Genomic DNA, 22,840 nt, shown 5'->3' on the forward strand with positions numbered 1-22,840 from the left:
AGGCTCGCTTCGGTCGTGTTGGGCAAATGGTTTTTCGTATACGTGTGCCCTTTTTACCTAGATGGTCTTATCTGGCTGGCCAAGCATGGTCTTATCTGGCCAAGCATGCACTCTTCTCTCTGTGAGTTACATTTTTCGTCACCTCGGAGCTTTGAAACTATATCTGGTCCGAATGATAAGGAAGGGCTGACTCCCCCGAATGACAGAGCGGATGACGGTGGGGGCTAGGATGACGGCGAGGGACTCTCGCCAGTCGCTTTGTTCTCTCGGAGATTTTCTGATAAACTTGTCAAGTATTTATACGGACTGCGAATCAATGTGCTTCAGGAAGGCTAGACGTGGCATGAAGCTGGTTCTTGCTGTAGATGTCTGTCTCCTCCGGATCTGTATAAGTTGGTTTTTAATAAAAGCTGCGTCATTTCAGGCTATTTGTGGACTTCTTTTGCAAACGAAGAGCTGCTTCTTCACAGATGGTACCAGGAGTGGGGTCGCAACAGACGCGGAGGACGGGAAGCGGAACCCGGGCGACAGGAGGAAGGCTGCCCGAGGCCGGGACGCTGGCACTCTAATTTGATTAAGGTGAGCAATTGTTTTATACCAGAGGGCTATCTTTCCAAATTTGTACCTTGCTTCCTCGAACGGCTTCAGTCCGCTTCCCTGTCATCCGCGCTGCCTGCACTCGAACAGAAATTGTAAGTAAAGGCTCATTTTAGGCCTCAGAATGACGTGGCTTTGTTAAAGCCAGGATAAACAATTAAGGATACCAGTAAGGACTTAACAGTAAGCTTAAAGTTACAGTTAGCACCAGGAGGGGAAAATGAGGTCGGACAGCCATATAGGTTGAAGCCAGGTGGCCAAGATTTTTCCAGGAAGGAACAGCCCAGAGACAAGATGGGGTATGCCATTGCATGCCAGGGAACGAAGGGCTGTGGCTAACTTAAGAGGGCCATAAGAACATGGCCAGTAAAAGGATTTGCGCAGGATATCGGTAAAGATAACGTTCGATAAGGGTAACGTTATAAGTTAACAAGGGAAAGGGGAAAAGTGAGGTCGGACAGCCGTAAAGGTTGAGCCAGGCCGAGAACTTTCCAGGAAGGATCAGCCCAGAGCAATAAGATGGGAAGCAAGCTAATGAAAGAAGGGGAACCCCTTAAGGGAACCCCGGCATCTTTCATGTTTAAGAGGCATCATTTTGCCGCGGTAAGACCAGTAAAGGACTGGGCTGTGTTAACTAAAGATTTAAATAATCCCTGGCCAGAGGAGGGATCGTTTGCACTTGACAAGTTGGAAGTGTTGTACGGAGCTTTGGAGAAGCTAGAAAGGGAAAGGAAACACTTCCCACCCGATTACTGGAAAGTGTATGGCTGGTGGGAAAAGGAAGGAATGAAGCGACTGGCAGCCTCAAGACAGGCTAGCTTGGCAGGGGAAGTACTGAAGCTTCAGGGCCAAAAGAAACAAGCAGACAAGGTACAGGACAAAACAATTAAGGAGGTAGTTAAGCAAGCAAATCAGCGGCTAATGCCGCTCGTCCATAATCCGGACCAAGACCCCGCGACAGGGGAGGTAGCCACCATGCCTCTACCCCCCCAAGCCCTGAGCCCTGTCCCAGGGCTACAGGCGCCACCTCTCCCACCCCCGCCCCTGTTCCCCCAGGGGTTAGACCCCCAGAAAACTAGACCAGCCGCCCCTCAGGTTCACCTTAGCCCGGGCAATCCTTTTAGAGGACAAGAAATTAATGGGGCGGACAGCGGGTTCGCGGCCCCAGAGGGGCCAGGAGAACTGTACCCCTCATTGGAAGGGTGCACGGAATCAGAGAACCCACAACCTGCAATTGGGATGTGTCCTTTAAAAACAATAGGACTGAATAGGGGGGCACCCATTAACATCAGGATACCCTGGAGGGAATCAGATTTGGCGTCTATGCAGGAGCGGGTGAGAACCCTGCTGGCTGAACATCCCGGTCAGATACCGGAATTTATGCGGTTGTGGATACAAAATACAGGCGCAGATTGGCGGGACGTCTGCCACATGGGGAAGGCTGTATTGCCCGCGCGGGTGTGGGACCAGGCCAAAGTACACGCACGCTGGCCAAATGTAGCGCCGCCCCCGGCCCAAACCGCGGCCCAGACCCTCGCCGATTGGGAGGCCCTGGTCGACTTATTGTTGGCCGGGGTACATACCGCACTGATGCCAGCCGCGGGGCCAGATTGGAATAAAATATACGGCCTAAAACAGAAGCATGGCGAAGCAGCCCTCGATTGGAAAGAGAGGGTAGAACGAGCAGTGTTAAGGTGGGGAGGACTGGGCCAGGTGCGGGCACAAGATCTCCCTCACGCTGTAGTGAACAACTTTTTTGTAGAAGGAATGAGACCGGCAGTTAAGAAGCGCATTCAAACGGCTATGATAGGATGGAGAAACACCCCAACCGACCAACTAGTCGAAGCGGCTGAACAATGTGGCGAGGGCGACGAGAAGAAGGCCGATGTTAAGGACGACATGTTCCAAATGCTCGTCCAGGAGAAACGGGACCGACTCAACCAAAATAAGAAGGGAAATCAAGGCCAAGGACGGGCCCAGAATCGGGACACCAGGTTAGAGCCCAACGAAGAGTGGGGGCGCGACGACGAAAACGAAAATGACGCTGATGACAACGACAATGGACGAGTCGACATGCGGACACAAGGGCCCCCTCCCCAAAATTGGAACCCACAAGGGCCCCCTCCCCAAAATTGGAACCCACAAGGGCCCCCTCCCCAAAATTGGAACCCACAAGGGCCCCCTCCCCAAAACTGGAACATGCAGGGGCCCCCTCCACCGCCGCAGAGCTGGGCCATGCAACCACCCCCTCCACAGACCTGGGCAGTACAAACGCCCCCTCCCCAGAACGGGTATCCACAGGGACCCCCTCCCCAAATCGATGGGCCTCCCCCAAGTTATTGGACCCCAAGCGGAGCAAACGGGAATGGGCCGCCACAATGGGGACAGCGGAACCAACAGCCTGCGAGGCGTCCGACGCAACAGGGTCAGCGCAACAGTAACGGGCATCCCGCATCCACCGCTCCACAAGGGGCGTGCTTCCGTTGCGGACGGATGGGACATTGGAAACGTGATTGCCGGGGGCCCCGCCAGGGATACCCGCCACAGAGAAATCAAGTAGCCTATTGACGGGACGCCGGCGGGCCGCCCGTAGAATGCCCCCTCTTGACTATGACACCAACCGAGGAGCCGACCTGGACACTAGACGTGGATGGGCAACCGGTAGATTTTCTCGTAGATACGGGCGCGACTCGCAGTACTATTAACGAAGGGCAGCTACCATCTTTGCGCCCCACTGATAGAGATGTTCAGATAGTGGGAGTTTCAGGCTTGCCCCAAGCGCTTCCCATTTCAGAAGAGGTAAGAGTGGTGTGCGGCCCATTAGAGGCTAGACACGCTTTCTTGATGACTACCACCGCCCCGACTAACTTGTTGGGACGGGACTTACTTTGCCGTTTAGGCTGCCAAATTTCATGCACGGAGCAGGGAGTTTTTGTAGATGTCGCGGAATCCAAACGCGATCTGTTAATGACGGCATTGTCTCGGCCCGGCCCCACCGCCTACTGGTGGAGCCTGGAAAAGGGGGCTTTGGCCTCTTGGGCACACGTCCTAGACACAGTATGCTCCCAGAGTGACGGGTTGCGAGATTGGCTGCACGTACACCAAATTACAACAGACATAAAGGACAACCCTCCCCATTGCACGGCCTACTACGATGCTAGGGGCGATGACGACGAGTACCGAGGAAAGATAAAGGGGTCAATAGGTAAGAATTCGGACCTAATATTGTCAAATATATGGGTTGGACGGGAGGGAATAGGCGTCGAGGTAACCCTAACCGCGGAACAGCGGGCGTTGTCTCAGTACCCCGCAGGGGTGGACACCCATGTTACCCTCACCACCGCCAAAGGATGGCCGGCGGAAAGTGTAGTATGGATGATGGGGCGTTTGCGAGAAATTCCGTGCAGCGCCATTTATGAAGTGGACCACTGGACAGTGACGATGCTCGACAATGACGAAGGGTATTTGATCACCCTTGAGGAGCAGAGTATAGAAGGAAAATTTGAAGAGACAGACCTGCCCCCAAAGGGCAACCACGTTGTACGAACGGTGTCTCAGGGCCCGGGCGAGTCCGATGACCTCTTGGAGGAGGTTCCGGCCGATTTGTGGTCCCAACACGACAACGATGTCGGGCGAATTCGCGATGCCAAACCTCTGGTAATACCGGTCCAACCAGGAATGTCCCTCCCAAACGTGAGACAATATAAATTGCGGCACGAGGCCGATGCGGGCATAGAGCCAGTGATTCAATCTTTGGTAAAACAGAAAATAATTGTAGAAACTAACAGCCAATGCAACACACCAATTTTGCCCGTAAAGAAACCAATGCAGGATAAATGGAGGTTCGTGCAGGATTTGAGGGAAGTGAATAAGGTCATACAAGGCATACACCCAGTGGTACCGAACGCGGAAGGCCTTATGACATCTATTCCACCGGACGCAACACATTTTACCGTCATTGACTTATGCTCGGCCTTTTTCTCCGTACCCATCGCACCCGAGTCACGATACTTGTTCGCCTTCACCTTTAGGGGGCGCCAGTTCACCTGGACGGTGTTACCCCAAGGGTTCTCCGACAGCCCCACCCTGTTCTCCCGAGCGTTGCACCGCGATTTGGCAGACGTGGAACTAAAAGGGGGTTCGGTGTTGTTGCAATACATTGACGACTTGTTGATTTGTTCCCCTTCCAAGGAAGCCTGTGAAGTGGACTCCATGGCCCTGCTAAGAGCCTTGGCGGCCAAGGGCCACAAGGTGGGACGGAGAAAGCTCCAATTTGTACGGAAGGTAGTAACCTATTTGGGTCATGCCATTTCACACGGGAAGCGGGAACTGCATGTTGGACGGGTGACCGCCATCATGGAATCGCCACGGCCAAGTACGCAACGACAGATGTTGCGCTTCCTAGGTATGACGGGTTACTGCCGCTCTTGGATAATTGACTACGCGCTACTTGCTAAACCGCTGTACGAAGCCACTAGAGTAGGAGAACCAAACTACTTGGTTTGGACGGACGAATTGATGCGCTGTTTCGAGGGGCTGAAAAAGGCATTGGTAACGGCACCGACTTTAGGACTCCCCGATTATGCGAAACCATTCACCCTTTACACTCATGCAATAAGGGGTTTTGCTCAGTCCGTTTTGACACAGACTCATGGAGATAAGGAACGACCGGTAGCCTACTTTAGTAAAAAGCTGGAACCGGTCGAGCAAGGGTTTCCGGTGTGCCTGCAAGCCGTGGCAGCGGCTAGGTACGCTGTGGAAAGGACAGCGGACATTGTGATGGGGCACCCGGTAACGCTACAGGTACCGCACTGCGTCACTTCACTGTTACTACAGCGGACAACACAACATTTGTCGACCACTAGATTAATGCAATACGAAACAGCACTGATTACGGCCGCCAACGTCACCATTAAACGTTGCACTACACTCAACCCGGCCTCACTGATGCCCACCCCAGAGGAGGGCGAACCCCACGTATGTGTCGATGTAGTACAGCAAGTCTCCACGGTACGTCCGGACTTGAAGGACGTTCCCCTCGACGACCCCGATCGTGTGTACTACGTCGATGGGTCGGCTAAACGCGGATGGGACGGCTCTTTGCTATCTGGATACGCGGTGTGTTCAGATAGTGAGACGGTAGAAAGTGGGCGCCTTCCGCCCACATTTTCCGCCCAGCAGGCGGAGCTGTGCGCCTTGACTAGAGCATGCAGCTTGGCGGCGGACCTGGCCGTCAACATTTATACAGATTCAGCATACGCGCACGGGGTAGTTCACGACAAAGGGGCAATCTGGAAGATGCGAGGCTTTCTCACATCCGCGGGTTCGGTCATAAAGAACGGCGAACTGGTTGAAGGGCTACTCCAAAGCATCTTGCTTCCCCGCGCTATCGCGGTAATTAAATGTCGCGGCCACCAAAAGACAGACTCTGACGTCGCCCGAGGCAACGCCAGAGCAGACGCAGCGGCAGGAAAAGCGGCCAACCAACAAATAGGACGGAACATGCCGATGGTAACGCGAGCAAAGGGGGCACACACGCAAACTGCCAACGTACCGACCTCAGGACCTACCCCCTCCCCGCAAATTGGGTGCACCATCATCACCGCCTCACCAACTAATGAGGACGTTATAAAACTTCAAAACGCAGCAACAGCAGCCGAACACAATGACTGGGTAAAAAGAGGGACCACACGCCCCGGACCAAATGCGATGTGGACCCTTCACGGAAAACCGATAGCACCCAAGGAACTACTGCCTTGGCTGGCACGTATGGGACATCAAAATGGCCATGTGTGCCAGAGGGGGGTGATGGAACAGATAAACTATACCTGGGCGGCACCGGGACTGTCGCGAATCGCATCAGAGGTGTGCCGGTCATGCGCGGTTTGCCAACAACACAACAGGGGGGCACCTCCTAGGCACCCACATAATGCGGGCCATCCTCGACCAATCGGGCCCTTCTGTCATGTCCAGTTCGATTTTATTAACATGGAACCAAGTATGTCGTTCCGATATGTCCTGGTAATCGTGGACATGTTCACAAAATGGGTCGAGGCCTATCCATGCGTTAAGTCAGACGCCCCGACAGTAGCCAAGCGCCTCGTGCGGGATTTCATGTGCAGATTCGGCATCCCTCAGAAAATTTCGTCAGACAAAGGGGGCCACTTTACGGGAGAGGTGATTAAGGGTATCCTAAAGGCACTGGGCGTGAAACAATCTTTCCATTGCGCTTATCACCCACAATCAGCGGGACTCGTGGAACGCACCAATGGGACGCTGAAACTCAAGGTAGCCAAGATCTGTGCAGACACAGGTTTGAAGTGGCCGGAAGCACTCCCGCTGGCGTTAATGAGTATCCGGTCCACCCCGGGCTGCACCACGGGCCTTTCCCCCCACGAGATATTAATGGGACGACCTATGAGTTTGCCTGTTTCGGCACCGATGGACATGTCCAAACTTGACTTGCCTGTGATGGATGACATGCTTTTAAAGTTTTGCAGAGGATTGTCCAATGTGGCACGCAGCATTCACGCCCGGGTACGAGAGGCGTTGCCTGAACCAACAAGCCACGCCATCCACGACTTCCAGACCGGCGATTACGTGCTCGTAAAACACTTCACCCGCAAGAACGCCTTGGAACCAAGGTGGAAGGGACCAGTCCAGGTGTTGCTGACTACACCAACGGCAGTCTTTTGCGAGGGCAAGACTTCGTGGATCCACGCCACGCACTGTAAGTTGGCCATACAAGCACCAGACACTACACCACAGCAACCACAGTAAGGATGGGCCTAATCATAGGTACAATACTATTGATAGCGACAGCAGCTAGGGGAAACTCCGATTCCAATAGATGCGAAAACGAAACCCGACACCTCACCGTAACATGGGGACAAAGAGTATCACTACCATGTTTCGAACAGAAAGCCCTGCACACAAATTGGGTGAACATAAATTGGCTAGCACTGTCGGCAGGGCCTGGACGCGTTGGCATGGTACTACAAAAGCAACGAGAGTTCCGGGAAGACGGGCAAGCTAGCATTAAGACCTTGGCCCAACCAGGATACCAATGGGGAACCCCTGATTTTAAGCTACAAACACGCACACGCCTAGGGAAAGACATGACCATGCAGGTCCGGTGCAGCGTCTGGACCCCTGGCGCGGCCGGTGGCGAAAAGAACTACATACCATGCATCGAATACATACTCACGCCACAACCCCAGAATAAGGCCCCAAAGAAGGGTGAAAACACATATTGGAAAGTGGCCAGGGAGGTGGCAACAATTCAAAATAGGACACACTGCTGGTCGTGCATGCGCTTTCCCCAAGCAGGCACCACAGGAATACACATGATAGTGCTACCCTTGTCCCTCAATGACCTCTGCTCACAACCTATCGATTCCCCATGTTTAGTCACCACGCTGGAAAGAGAAGGGGTTGACAACGGCAAGAGTTGCAATCGACAATTTAATTATCGCCCGTCAATGATTGCCCATGTGGCCGAGAGGCCTGCCCCCGTCTGGGTCAAACCACAGAAAGGGACGGTCTGCCTCCAGGGTTCCGGCCACTTGCGTATGGGAGAATCAGAATGCGCCTACACTCTCCCCGGGAAGCTGGGACAAGGGAGCTCGGGGATTACATTACGAATAGTACTGCAAGATAAACACAACCACAACATAACGGCTATAACATTCTCTAGGGGGGTTAGTAGGATTAATGGGGTGGTAAAGGGACTCCAGTGCTTATCCACCCACCTGGTCCCACCCCATGGGACAATGTTTATATGCGGCGACAAGGCTTACCCCTATTTACCAAATAATTGGGGGGGCACATGTTATCTGGGTTCAGTCCTTCCTGACGTTGAGATACTGGATGAGCTAGACCCAAAGTCCTTGGACAGGCGTTATAAGAGGTCAGTCATGAACGAAGATGGAACCACTAAACTACACGGGAGCCTATGGGAAAAGGTGTTCGGTTTCTTCTTCCCAGGAGCGGGCACAGTCATGGATAGTTTCCGGATAGACAAATTGGCTTTGGCCCTAGAAAAGGTGGCAAACGACACCGCTACGGCTCATGACATACTACTGGATACGGTGATTCACATGCGTACAATGGTGATGCAGAATCGGGTGGCTTTGGACATGCTCTTGGCAGAGAAAGGAGGGGTATGCGGAATTATAGAGGGAAAATGTTGCACTTACATACCCGATCCATCTGAAGGAGTGTCAGCCGCAATAGTGAGACTAAGGGAAACTAGCCACGCCCTGACAATCGATCGGATCGCGCGCGAGAACTCTTATAAATTTAGCTGGCTCACTGACTGGTTCCAGGGATGGACGGGCACCATAGTGAAGTGGTTATTGACCGCACTGGCTGTGATAATCGGGGTAGTAATTTGGGGGGCACTAATGAAATCTCTAGTCCTCCTCTGTATGAGAAAGTATTTTACAGGATGGAAAGTGAAGAAGCCGCCGACAACGACTATGGCTCTGACCACAGAGGCCGTCGACCTGAATGGGTCCTTCAACAAGGCAGTTGCGACCAGCGCTCCAGAAAATTGTATTGAATTTTGTGACGACTGTGATACTTGTGTGGATCCCATGTGGGAACTGGCTGCTGCCTGTAACGGTGTCTGTGATGACTGTGATACTTGTGCTATAAACCCCTTGCGTGTACTGGCTAACGCTGCTTATGTATTACAAGCTGACAGCTGCACGCCCCCTTCCGACCCAACTATGGATCTGATTGCGACGCTGGGTCTGGCGATCGAGGGACCCGACGTGGATATCCTAGACCCGCAAGCCGACCAGGCGCCCAAGGGAGACTTTGACATAAAGGAAGTTCCTCTCTTTGCTCCATATGTATTAAGTTCAAATGCTTCAAGTGAATCGGATTTTTACGCTCTGTACCCTGACCAGGAAATTGAGACACAAGATACTGACAATATTATGTATTCCCCAGAACAGCAGCACGTGAGGGACCTCATGGGCATGATCGTTGATTAACTTCGAAGATCTGCAAGGACTGAGTCTGCAAAGGGTGGGGGGAGCAAGTTCCGCAGGGGAGGTGATGGGCCCTCTGGCGGAGCAGAACCTCATCTGGACCAGACACCTTCGTTGTGGATCCGAAACGTTAATGGACTTTCATGTTCTGAGCCCTCAGGTTCAAAGCACGCACCACACGACACGTTCCCCAAATGCACGGGCGAGGCGCTATGGGCGCACGGTATGCCCTCGGGAGATACCCGCATTACACAATTATTTTTCAATAAAGCCCGATGTGGCACGTTGTCTCTTAAGATACTTTGTCTCGACGAGACAAGAGGAAGGAATGTCAAGTCGTAGATTCGTTATTGCTAAGAATTCTGTATAAGACGTCTTGAATAATATGTTATGATTTTAATGTTGCTTATATACTATTTACATAAGTAAAAAAAGGGGTTTTCGCTTTGCTGGGGATAAATGGGAAAGTACTCGATGCATTTCGTGCTGGACGGATGGCTCGTCCTCCATGTGCCCTCTCGATGCAAGATAAAGCCCGGTCATAAATTCTCTGATTCGGTCCGCAGATGGCGCCTCGAGCCGCGGGCTGGCGGACGTTTATACGCGCGTGAAATGTGTAGTTTCAAGTAGAATGCTCGAATTGCAGATATAAACTTAAAAAACATTAATTATATTCCATATAATCATAGCGGCGCCTGAATTACAATAAACATGCTTCAGTTTGTGTTTAAAATGAGGAAAGGCTCGCTTCGGTCGTGTTGGGCAAATGGTTTTTCGTATACGTGTGCCCTTTTTACCTAGATGGTCTTATCTGGCTGGCCAAGCATGGTCTTATCTGGCCAAGCATGCACTCTTCTCTCTGTGAGTTACATTTTTCGTCACCTCGGAGCTTTGAAACTATATCTGGTCCGAATGATAAGGAAGGGCTGACTCCCCCGAATGACAGAGCGGATGACGGTGGGGGCTAGGATGACGGCGAGGGACTCTCGCCAGTCGCTTTGTTCTCTCGGAGATTTTCTGATAAACTTGTCAAGTATTTATACGGACTGCGAATCAATGTGCTTCAGGAAGGCTAGACGTGGCATGAAGCTGGTTCTTGCTGTAGATGTCTGTCTCCTCCGGATCTGTATAAGTTGGTTTTTAATAAAAGCTGCGTCATTTCAGGCTATTTGTGGACTTCTTTTGCAAACGAAGAGCTGCTTCTTCACATATATATATATATATATATATATATATATATATATATATATATATATATATATATATATATATATATATATATATATATATATATATATATATATATATTATTACGGTCCGCGGTTAAGGATGGTATGTTTGCCGAGCGGAGGCTCCGCGACCTAACAGTTTCCACGATTCACCCGATTCACCCAGACGTTGGCCGTATCGCGCCACAGCTACTCAATAGGGAAAAGACAAAGACGACGGATGTGAAGAAAAGGAAGACGAAGGCAAAGAAAGGTTTGGAAATACGATTACTATTTATTACTATTTACAGGCTCAAAATAACCAAGGAGAAGGAAAGATAACAAAATAATATACAGAAGCTTTTAGAGACACAGTGAATTCCTTATACAAGCTTAATTAAATACCCATGGACAGAACAAGCAAAACAAACTCACGTACGCAAATGGATGGAAGGGTAGAAATCGTTTGGAGGGATGAGCAGGTGGGATCACAGGGCACAGCGAGCAGGTCCACTCCGGGCGGGAAGCGAGGAGCCGGCAGCTCATTGTATTCGGCTTTACAGCGCACACCGGCAGCTCCTTGTATTCGGCTTTACAGCGCACGCCGGCAGCTCCTTGTATTCGGCTTTACAGCGCACGCCGGCAGCTCCTTGTATTCGGCTTTACAGCGCACGCCGGCAGGGTCACTCGCTGCCCCGTCAGGGCTTCACACGGCTGGTTGAAACGGGGCTGGTTGAAGCGGCTCTTTGTCAAAGGCTTTTCGTATCTCTCACGCAACTCCGGTGCAACTCTGAACTCCCTCCCGGTGGACTGCCAACCCTCTTACGCACCTGGACTCATCTGCCGTATCCCTCGTGTAGCTTGTCCCAGCGATCGTCGCACCCTTCTGTCCAAACCTTCAGCACGCGTCTGACACGCCCTCCTCGGTTTCGGTACCGCCCTCCCCCCCCCCCCCCCCGTGCTCTGTTTCGTGACCTTGTATCGTAATCCCACGGGCTTGTTTCCTTATTTGGGCATGGGGCTGAACAGCCCCGCCCTTCGTGGCGCGCCCTGGGCTTGCCTCTCCCTGGCGACCCCGCCCCTCCTGTTCAAACAGAGCACGGAGCACATATTCACTATAGCAGCGAAATGAGAGGGCGTGCACCCCACGCTTGTGAACTGCTTTACCCGCAGATGGAGAGTTTGGCTGGGAAATGGAAGTATTGAAGGGGAGCTATTCTTAATTGATTCGGTGCAATGGAGTATTATTTTAATGGAAGACAAGGCCTTACCCTAAAACACATAATAAGATATAAGCTACTGAACAAGGGTTTTATCGTGTCCTTCAATGTGGTGTTTCATGGAATTAACTACCGGGACGCCCTTTTTACCTTTACACAACTCCGGAGGCAGGAGGGGCCATATCCAAACAATGTTCATCACCATTTCCAATATAATACAACACAATCAAAAAAATGCAATCCTCATATCCGCAACAATATATATATATACTCAACATTAAAAGAAACATCAAATCTTTAGAAGGACACTCATTGAAGTCCTCCACGCAAAAATAAAAAATACTTGAACACAGAGGTAAAGTTCAGCTATCTTTACTAAACGCACGTCAATAAACAAGAGGTTGCCTCAAATCACAGAAAGCAAAAAGCATGAACATCACAAGGGGTGGTGCAACAAAAGTCACAGCACTGCAACACAAAGGCATGCACCTGAATACAGTCAAAACAAAATGACACAGGAATGGACACAACACTCCTAACAGTCAAGGACAGAATGACAGCAGTCCTCAATATCGTGTGTGTCCTCCCTGAGCTGTGATGTAGGCTGTACACCTTCGATGTACCAGGCGTCTGATGCGGTCCTGGGGAAGTATGTCCCACTCCTCCTGCAAGCCTTGAATGAGCATTTGCCGATTGACAGCCTTTGATCTCCTCGATGCAAGACGTCGACCTAGCTCATCCCATAAATGCTCAATGGGATTGAGGACAGGGGAATAAGGCATCCAAGGCATCACTTCAATGCCCTGTTCCTGGAGGAAGTTGGTGGTCAGGTGAGCAGCACGGGGTCGAGCGTTGTCCTGCTGGAAAACTGCGATGTCAGGATGAGCCTGGAGCAATAGCAGCAGATGAGGCCTCAAAACTTCATTGACATAACGCTGACTAGTGAGATTGCCTTTGATGACGACCAGAGGTGTCCTGAAATGGGTGGAAATGCTGGCCCATACCATCACACTGGGTCCTCCCAAACGATTGATCTGGCGGATATAGCATGATGCATACCTTTCCCCAATTCTGCGCTGGACCCATTGATGCCCATCCGCAGCATGAAGGCAAAATCTGGACTCATCGCTGAACAAGACTGCACTCCACTGTTGCTGTGTCCAGCGGCGATGCTGCAGACACCATCTTAGTCTGTTCCGCCGATGCATTGCGTTCAACTCTGGTCCTCTGCAAGGACGTCTTGCCACCAGGCCCTGACTTCTCAAGCGCCTCCACACAGTAGAGACACTGATGCGGTTGTTGTGGCGACCTTTTGTCACTGCAGCTGTTTGCATCGCAGGGCGGAAACGATCATGAAGATGCTGCAGCACAATCCAGCGGTCTTGGTTTGGGGTGGTTACCCGTGGTCTTCCTCTTCATGGACCATCATTCACAGTTCCAGTTTCACCGTAACGCCTGGCCAGGTTAGAAATTGCAGGCTGTGAGCAACCAAGACGTTGGGCAATTGTTCGCTGGCTTACACCAGCCTCAAGCATCCCAAATGCTCTTAAAAGTTGTTCAGATGTTAGGCGTGGCATCTGAATTTTCTTGTTTTTTTTCCCTATCAGAAGCCTCTAGAGCAGTGGTTCTTAACCTTTTTAAAGGCGCCGAACCCTAATAAAACCCATCGAACACTCGCGGAACCCCTCAAATTTGACAAAAAATTAAGAAGAATTGCATCCTAATGCATTTTCTGTTCTTCTTTTCAGGAGGCGATCTGGGAAATGCGTGGTTTTGTTTTGGCAAGGGCCACCCTCAAATCATTTTCGCATGCAAGCCTGCTCCTTTTCTTTGTTTTAATGTCCACCAGTTTCGAAAACGCATGCTCGCAGAGATACGTTGAAACGAACGGCATGAGGATCTCAAGGGCAATTTTAGCGATGTGAGGATACTCTTCCATTTGGCGGCACCAAAACGTTGAGAGCGTTGTTGTGCCAAAGAGTTGTTGTTGAGTCTGGCTCTGCTGAAGTTCGATGAGGTCGTCGAGGTTTTGGTTGTTGACATCTGCCGTTGCAACGTAGAAAGTAAACGGCTGCCGTACCCCTGCTGGGTATTGCTCTTGGTCGGGGAAGTAGCAGTCGAATGACTTTCCCAGCTCATCCAAGTGCGTGGCAATCGCTTGCTTCAGCTCCCCCAGTACAGCAGTGCCTCCAACTTCAGACTCATCTTTGATCCCGCTCACGCACTCGTCCAGTAGCGAAATGTTCGCGAAGTTGTTGTTCTCCGTTCGCTGCCTCCACATCGGTAACTTCTTTCGGAAAGTGCTCAGCTTTTCTTCAGATTCGATGACATTCACTCCACCGCCCTGCCTCTGGCAATTGAGATGATTGAGTGCGTCGAAGATGTCAGCCAAGTATGCCAAGGAGAGGATGAACTCTGACTCTTGGAAGTGCGTTGCATGGCAATGCTGGTGTTCTCGCAAAAACAGGGCTAATTCTACACGCAAGGCAAAAACACGGCTCAGTACCTTCCCTCGTGATAACCATCCAACGTTAGAGTGCTAGAGAAGGACCTCAAATTCAGAGCCGATTTCATTGCACAGCTCTTTGAAGATGCGATGATTCAGAGCATGGCTTCGCACGTAATTCACAGTTTCAACGACGATTTTCAGAACATTGGCCAGTTTTGGAGGCAGGGTTTTTGATGCCAGCACGTGTCTGTGCAGGACGCAGTGCGTGACGATGATGTGTGGTGCATCGGCCTTCACCAGCGCTCCAAAACCGGAGTTGCATCCCAGCATGGCTGGAGCTCCCTCCGAGCAAACTACAGATACCATGTTCCACGAGAGGCCGTTGCTTCTGAAGAAGTCGTCCACAAGCTTCTTCACGCCAGCTGCCTTCGTCGTTGTTGCGAGAGGCTTGCAGAACAGAAAGTCTTCCTTGATCTCGTCTCCTTTGACATAACGCACAAATAAGATGAGCTGGTCAAATTCGAAACGTCGGTGGTCTCGTCGAGTTGAAGGCTGAATTTTGTCGGGCTCGCGACTAAATCTGCAACTACCTGGGCGAGGATGTCGTCGCTCATGTCGTCGATTCTGCATCTGATTGTATCATTTGAGAGTGGAACGAGAGACAACTTGTTTTCAACAGCTTTTCCCAGCATGATGTTGGCCATATTCAACGCGGCCGGTTTGATGAGTGTCTCGCCAATGGTGTGCAGGTTGCCCTGCTTTGCGATCAGGTATGCAACTTCATACGACGCGGTGAGGATCGGTTTGTCAATTGGAATGAAGCCGAGAGTAGGCAAGGTAGCACTTGCGTCGAATCGCACTCTCTTCAATTTGAATTCATCCAGCGTTGCGTCTTTGTACTGCCCCTCGCCATGCAGTTTCTTGAAGTGTTCCCAGAGTTTTGCTGGTGCTAGGCTGGAGTTGCTCAACTTGACATTGCAAAGCATGCATTGAGGACGCTGACTTCCGTCCCATTCCGTCAAACACGTGAACCCGTACCGCACGTAATCCTCCGACCACTTCCTTTTTTTGCTCGACATACTGCAAAAAAAAAAAAAAAAGTAAAACTGATCTTAATTGAGTTCGGGCAAATAATTATATGACAAAAATTAAACTAGAGGTTCCAGGGAACCTGAACTCAACTGGTCCATATCAATATGGTTAGAATATGCATAATAGAACCACAAACTATATAGTTTATATGTGCTATTGAGTTACAGTAACGTTGAAGGTATCTCATGTTTAAACAGGAAACTAGAAAAAATTGAGTTTTAAGTGAGGCATGAAAAGTAAAACTACAATTACTTTTCTCAGATTTCAGACTTGAATTTATTATATGTGTTGAGGTTTGTTACATGCTGTCTTCACACCAAGTTTCAGCCTTCTAGCTACATTAGGAAGTACCAGATTGACAAAAATTGATTATTCAATATGGCCGCTCTGCCACGACCATTTTTGGGCGTGCAACGCCCAAATGCAATCCCAAACTAGTTTATGTCTTAAAGATGCTGCATAACAAGTTTCATCAAATTTAATCAATATTTGTGACTTTCAGAGCGTAGACGTCGAATTGTTTACAGACGACAGACAGACAGACAGACAGACAGACGACAGACGGACGATGGCACTGGGTGTTGACAAAAACTCAGCTGGACATAGTCCAGTTGAGTTAAAAAGGACCATGCTTAAATATAATCAGTACCCCTCTGAAAACTGAGAAATTTTAACGAAGAAAACATAACTTATAGTTACGATGACGAGATTTATTATCTACTCAACTCTATGTCACCTCAAATCCCATTATAATATCACACAGAAAACTGCGAATTGTTAGTTTTGAATTGCGACCAACAACAACAACAACATGCATTTTAAGGCCATTCTCCCTGCAAGAGCGGGGGTTAGCCTTGCGGTCCCCATGACAATCTTCTCCATTTTCCCCTATTTTCTGCATCTCTCCTTGTTAACCCCCTTGCCCGCATTTCTTCTTCTACCATCTTTAGCCAAGTCTTTCTCGGTCTTCCCCGTCCTCTACTTCCTTCTACATTCATTTCCATCACTCTTCTCAACCAGTCACTTTCATCCTTCCTCAACACATGACCAAACCACCTCAACCTGTTTCTCTTCACAGCTTCAATCACAGGCTCTATTCCCATCATCTTTCGCAATTCATCATTTGTCTTCCTCTCTCTCAACGACAATCCGCACATCCACCGAACCATTCGCATTTCCACCCTTTCCAACCTTCGTTGCTGCTCTACGTTCATTACCCATGTCTCACTCCCATAAATCATAACACTTCTCACACATGCAGCATACACCTTTCCCTTCAGCTTCAACGACACTCCCCTCCTCATCAGCACGCCACTCAGTTCCCGAAACTTCTTCCATGCACATCTCACTCAAGCAACCGTTGCCGAGTCTGATCCACCTTCTCCATTCAGCATGTCTCCGAGGTAGCAAAATGTTTTCACACCTTCCAGCTTCACGCTGTCTCCAAGATCCAACTCAACATTTCCTCCATCTGCAGTTCCCTCTGTGCACACCTTACATATGAATGTAGCTGCCACACTGGTTAATGACCCTCTCAGGCACTACATTTTTGATGAACCCACTCAGCGCACATTGGACATTGAATGGAGTTCACTCCAACACCCTTCTTGCACACAGCACATGGCCACTTCCCAGTTCTTTCCACCTCACCACATGCTTTACCACTTGCCATCACATTCGTCTTTCCTATATTCACCTTCAGACCTTTTGTCTCCATACATTCCTTCCACTTGTTCATCTTTTCCTTCAGTCCATCCATACTTTCCGCAATCAACACCAGATCATCTGCATCCAACAACTCCCATGGTAAACCCTCCTTTACGGTCTGAGCCAGCACCTCCATCACAGCTACAAATAGTAGTGGACTTAGTACCGACCCCTGATGCACTCCCACCTTCACCTCAAACTCACCACTGTTCCCGTCCTTCGTCCTTACAGCTGTGCGCGCTCCTTTGTACATTGCAATCACAACTCTGATCAACCATTCCTCCACTTCTAACTTCCTTAATGCCCATGTCAATACTTCACGTAGAACCCTATCGAATGCTTTCTCCAGATCAACAAACCCAAGAAGCAACTTCTTCCTCTTCTCCATGTACTTCTCCTGCAACTGCCTCGCAATAAAGAGCGTGTCTGTCGTTCCTCTTCCTGGCATAAATCCAAACTGCATTTCGTCGATCTTCACCTTCTTCCTTATCCTCCTCTCCAACACCCTTTCCAATACCTTCATTCCATGCTCCAATAACTTTATCGCTCGGTACGAGCCACACTCCAGAGGGTCACCTTTCCCCTTGCATAGAGGGACGAGGGTACTCAGTTCCCAATCCACTGGAATGCGACCTTCTTTCACCACCAGATTACAGATCTCTGCCATTCTCTTCACACCCCAACTTCCTGCTGCCTTCAACATATCTCCCACAACTCACATCGGCCCTCCCGCTTTTCTACTCTTCATTGCTTTTATCGCTTCCTCAACTTCCTTCTCAGTTATCTTCTCTGCCGGTCCTAAAACTGGGTTACTCTCTATGTTGCCATCCCATTCATTCGCTGTATTCAACAGCATTTCCATATATCTTTTCCATCTTCCTTTAATTCCATCTGGGTCCACAACGATTTGTCCCACTTCATCCTTCAAACAACTCACCCCCATCACATCACACCTCTCTTTTGCTATCTGCTTTGCAATCCTGAATACCGCTCTCTGACCCTCTTCCGAATCCAAGCGTTCTCCGAACATTTTCCTACATGTCTCCTGCGCCTTTGCTACCTCTTTCTTTGCAGCCTTCTTGGCTGCCTTATAACTTTCATGCTCTGCTTTTTCTGCCCCCGTACCCTTCGCCTTCTGCCACTCCTTGAACTTCTTCCTCTTCTCGTCAATCCTCTTTCCAACTTCATCATCCCACCACCATGTTTCCGAGTGCCTCGGTGGTCCTTTTGTCCATCCACGTACCTCACCAACGGCTCCCAACAGACTATCTTTCATTGACATCCAACCACGTTCAAGCTCAACCACATCATCCTCTACCCTACTCAGCCTCTCTTTTAATGCCTCCCTTACTGTCACCTCTTTCAACCTCCACACCTTCATTCTCGGTTGGTACTTCACCCGCCGAGCTCTCCTCGCACCTTTCACCCATATGTCGCAGACAACCAAGTGGTGCTGTGAAACAGCCTCCTCCCCCGGGATCACCTTTGTGTCCCGGAGGTGCCCCCTATCTCGCCTACGCACCATCAGGTAGTCAACAGTTGTCGTCGACCCACCTGATGTGTATGCAACAAGCTTATTATCCCCTTTCTGGAACTGAGTATTACAAATCAACAAATCAGCTCCATCAGCAAACTCCAAAATCCTTTCACATTCTCCATTTCTCACACCATATCCGTAACCCCCATGAACTCCCTCAAAACCGTCCATACTCCTTCCCACATGTCCATTTAGGTCTCCTCCTACCACAACAACTTCCTCATCTTTCACGTTTTCCATCAGCTTCTCTATCACACACCAGAACTTGTCCTTCTCTTCATCGCTCCGACCAACCTGCGGAGCATATCCCGAGATGACGTTCACCAAGAGCTTTCCAATCATCGTTTTCACCATCATCAACCTATCACTCACTCTAGTCACACTCACCACACTGTCTACAAACTCCTCAGAAAACAGGACACCAACACCATTCACGCCCTCCGGGCACCCTTGCCACACAAACTTGTATTTCTGTCCCTGCCTACCCTTCACCATTCTCACACCACTTCCCTTCCATCTCGTCTCTTGCACACAACATATGTCCACTCTTCTTCTGACCAATACTTCCACCACTTCTCCTGATCTCCCTGTCATTGTCCCTACATTCCATGTCCCAAACCTCAGAAACCGATCTCCACTTCGGGCTGTACCCTGCCCATATGTAGTTGTAATTGTCATGGTTCTCTTTTTGAGGCAATGTTTTTATGGCCGGATGCCCTTCCTGACGCCAACCCTCTTGGGTTGGAATTGCGACCAAAGGAGTTATATCACCTCCACCTGATTTTCTGAGTAATTCAATCATATTTTATAATCACCATCCACTTTTGACTTTAATATAACTCTGAACCCGCCCTGCATATCCACAAACATTTCCAACTTACTTTTCAATTAATCAGTAACTCCAAAGTAAGGCGCGACCAATGACGCACGGCACCCGGCAAGCTAATCGAGGCTATTCACTGGAATTTCCGAACACCTGTAAAGTCCAAAATCCAGTAAGTAAGTAAGCAAGTAAGCACCATCAACAGAATAATTAGCAAGTTGCTCATTGATTCAACTTACTACAGTCAGTGTGAAACAACTTCTCTTAAACACAGACCAGAGAAACCATGAATGGGATGGGAATACAATTACAAATAACATTTCCATTCGTTCGTAACATACATAGCAAAATAATAATAATAATATTAATAATAAGCGCAATTACACATCGATTCAAAATTGATACAAAACTAAAAAAACAAAAAAACAAATTGCAATGCGTTTCGGAGGACCTCCGCTGAACCCCTATGAGACTAGCTCACTGAACCCCTGGGGTTCGGTCGAACCCAGGTTAAGAACCACGGCTCTAGAGTGACTATAGACAGCAGTAAATGAATGTTTAACCACGAGAACTGAAGGATTTCATTATGAGGGTCATTATTTAAAGGGAAGGATCCCTATACAGAACCACTCAATCATGCCATTGTTGATCAACCAGGTGATTGAAGTGAAGTTCCCGTTACATAATCTGCCATTACAATTGAATAAACGTGTTTGTAAAGCTGCACAAGTTTCTTTTGATGTTAAGTTTGTTTATATATATATATATATATATATATATATATATATATATATATATATATATATACTAGCAGAGGTACCCGGCTTTGCACGGGAGTGGGAGGAGGAGGGGAGGGGGAAGAGGAGGGGAGGGGAACGGGGGGGAGGGGGGAGGGGGAAGCGGGGGAGGAGGAGGGGAGGGGGAAGAGGAGGGGAGGGGAATGGGGGGGGAGGGGGAAGGGGGGGAGGGGGGAGGGGAAGGGGGGAGGGAAGGGTGCGGGGGTGCCCAGGGGAAGAAGGGCCCCTCCCCTCCCCCTCCCCCCCCTTTCCCCTCCCCCCCCTCCCCTCCCCCTTCCCCCTCCCCCTTCCCCCTCCCCCCTCCCCCCTCCCATCCCCTTCCCCCTCGTTCCCCTCCCCTTCTCTTCCCCCTCCCCTCCTCCTCCCCCTTCACACCAGGGGGTTGACTCAGCCTGTCATCCCACCGAGGTCGGAAGTCGGAACTCATTGTCGTCAAATAAATGTAGCCTGTATGTTTCACTCTTTGTCACATGCCGTTGGTCCCATGTCAATCGGATGAAGTTGAAAAATTAACGTTACGAAGGTTCTCTGGGACGTACTGATTCCGAATAATGAAGTTGAAAAATTAACGTTCCGAAATACGCTAATTACGCTAACAGAAGCGCTGGAGGGAGCACTGCGCTCCCTCCCTTAGATTCCCTCCCTCTTCTGCTAGCGCTAATTACGCGTAACACACTAATTTTAAAACCCGAAGTTTTTTTAATTTTAAGGTGTGCTGTAGTCAGAAGCGCTAGAAGCGCTGCGCTCCCTCCCTTCGAATCCCTCTCTCTTCTGCTAGTGCTAATAATACGCTAATTTTAAAACCCGAAATTTTTTAAATGTTTATGTCTCCGTGACATTCCTGGGACCATCCCGAGTCGAACAGTACTTTCCGCTCGCAAATCCGTCCACGGGTTCTCGAGATCTTAGAGATCGTAGATAGATCAGGATACAGACACAGAGGCCAACTCTACTTTATATATATATATATATATATATATATATATATATATATATATATATATATATATATATATATATATATATATATATTGTTACAGATCGCGGTTTAAGATGTTAGTTACCGAGCGGTTTGGTATTGCCGCGACCTAACAGGATCCCTGACTCACCCGATTCACCCAGGACTTTGGCCGGATCGCACCACAGCTAGTCAATAGGGAAAAGACAAAGGCGACACGGATGTGAAGAAGAAGAAGCAGAAGACAAAAAGGTTGGAAATACCACTAAATTTATTCCTACTATTTACATGCTCAAAGTAACCAAGGAGAAGGAAAGATAATAAAATAATATACAGAAGGATTAGAGACACAGTGCAATTATTAACTTATACAGCTTAATTAACCCAGGACAGAACAAACAAAAGACACTGACTCACGCGGGGAATTGCAGAATGGCAGGATGTGGATGGCTGGAGGGAGAGGGAGGTCCAAGGGGGTCCCGCAGCACAACCGGCGCGTTTAGCAGCCGCCGTTCAGGCCAGGCCCCACGCTGCTGTTTTGGCTGCTGTTTACGTCGCGTGCTTTGCCAGGCCTTGTCCCACTCGTCTGGTCCAAACCCTCAACTCTTTCTTGTTTCTCTCACTCCTCACCACCGACTCCTCACCGCAACCAACTGACCACCGACTCCTTACCACCGCAACCAACGCAACCACTGACCCTCCTCTGGCAACCGACTCAGACCAACTCCTTGTGACCAACTCAAAGTGCATCTCCTTGCGACCAACCCTACTACTCACTTCCGTTTGCGCCTTTTATAGCGCCTCCAGCGATTATGCCGCCGGCGTTTTGGACACGCCCATCGGGGTGCTCACCTCGGCCCTGGTTGGTCGCGCGACCCTCGGGCTCCGCCCTGGATGACGACGGGCGGGCGCGCCCCTCCTCCCCTCTGACGAGGTGGAGACACGCCTTTCTTCTCCGACTCAAAGCACATGGTCAATGGCGGTTATTGGAGGGGAGGTGATTGGGAATCGAGGGCTCAGCAGTGACGAGAGGGGATGTAATATGGAAATGGAGGTTTTGGGGATGGGAAGGAAAGGGAGATTTTGGGGATGGGAAGGAAAGGGGATCTATTCTCTTTCACTGGTGCAATGGAGTATTTCAATTAATGGAAGACACAGCCTTACACTAATACACATAATAAGGATATAACTGTCAAAAAAAAGATATATCGTGTCCTGCATGTATGTTTTATGGACTAACTACGGGAACGCCCTTTGACCTTTATACAACCACAAACGGAGGGAGGAGGGGTGATATTTTACAACAACCTTTTACAACAACATTTTACCACAACAATAAAATAAAAAAAACATTCTCATATCCACAACAATATATATATATATATATATATATATATATATATATATATATATATATATATATTGTTATGGTCCGCGGTTAAGGATGGTATGT

The 22,840-nt window shown here is 49.4% G+C and overlaps 2 protein-coding genes across 2 annotated transcripts in view; one reads left to right on the forward strand and one right to left on the reverse strand.

The window, feature by feature from the left end:
* BMPER (BMP binding endothelial regulator) overlaps positions 1 to 22,840 on the reverse strand; it is a 152,996-nt gene that overhangs the window by 86,937 nt on the left and 43,219 nt on the right. The window lies entirely within an intron of this gene.
* On the forward strand, positions 495 to 9,982 carry LOC137435014 (uncharacterized). Its single transcript, XM_078785239.1, has 2 exons — positions 495 to 579; positions 7,122 to 9,982. The coding sequence occupies exon 2, from the start codon at positions 7,380 to 7,382 to the stop codon at positions 9,597 to 9,599; it is 2,220 nt and encodes a 739-aa protein (XP_078641365.1). The 5' UTR covers positions 495 to 579; positions 7,122 to 7,379; the 3' UTR covers positions 9,600 to 9,982.

The sequence above is a fragment of the Myxine glutinosa genome, chromosome 10 (genome assembly GCF_964187855.1).
Source record: "Myxine glutinosa chromosome 10, kmMyxGlut1.1, whole genome shotgun sequence".
Taxonomy (NCBI): Eukaryota; Metazoa; Chordata; class Myxini; order Myxiniformes; family Myxinidae; genus Myxine; species Myxine glutinosa.

Excerpts from the sequence above, each read along its gene's own strand:
- LOC137435014 (XM_078785239.1), top strand. The coding sequence starts at position 7,380 with ATGGGCCTAATCATAGGTACAATACTATTGATAGCGACAGCAGCTAGG.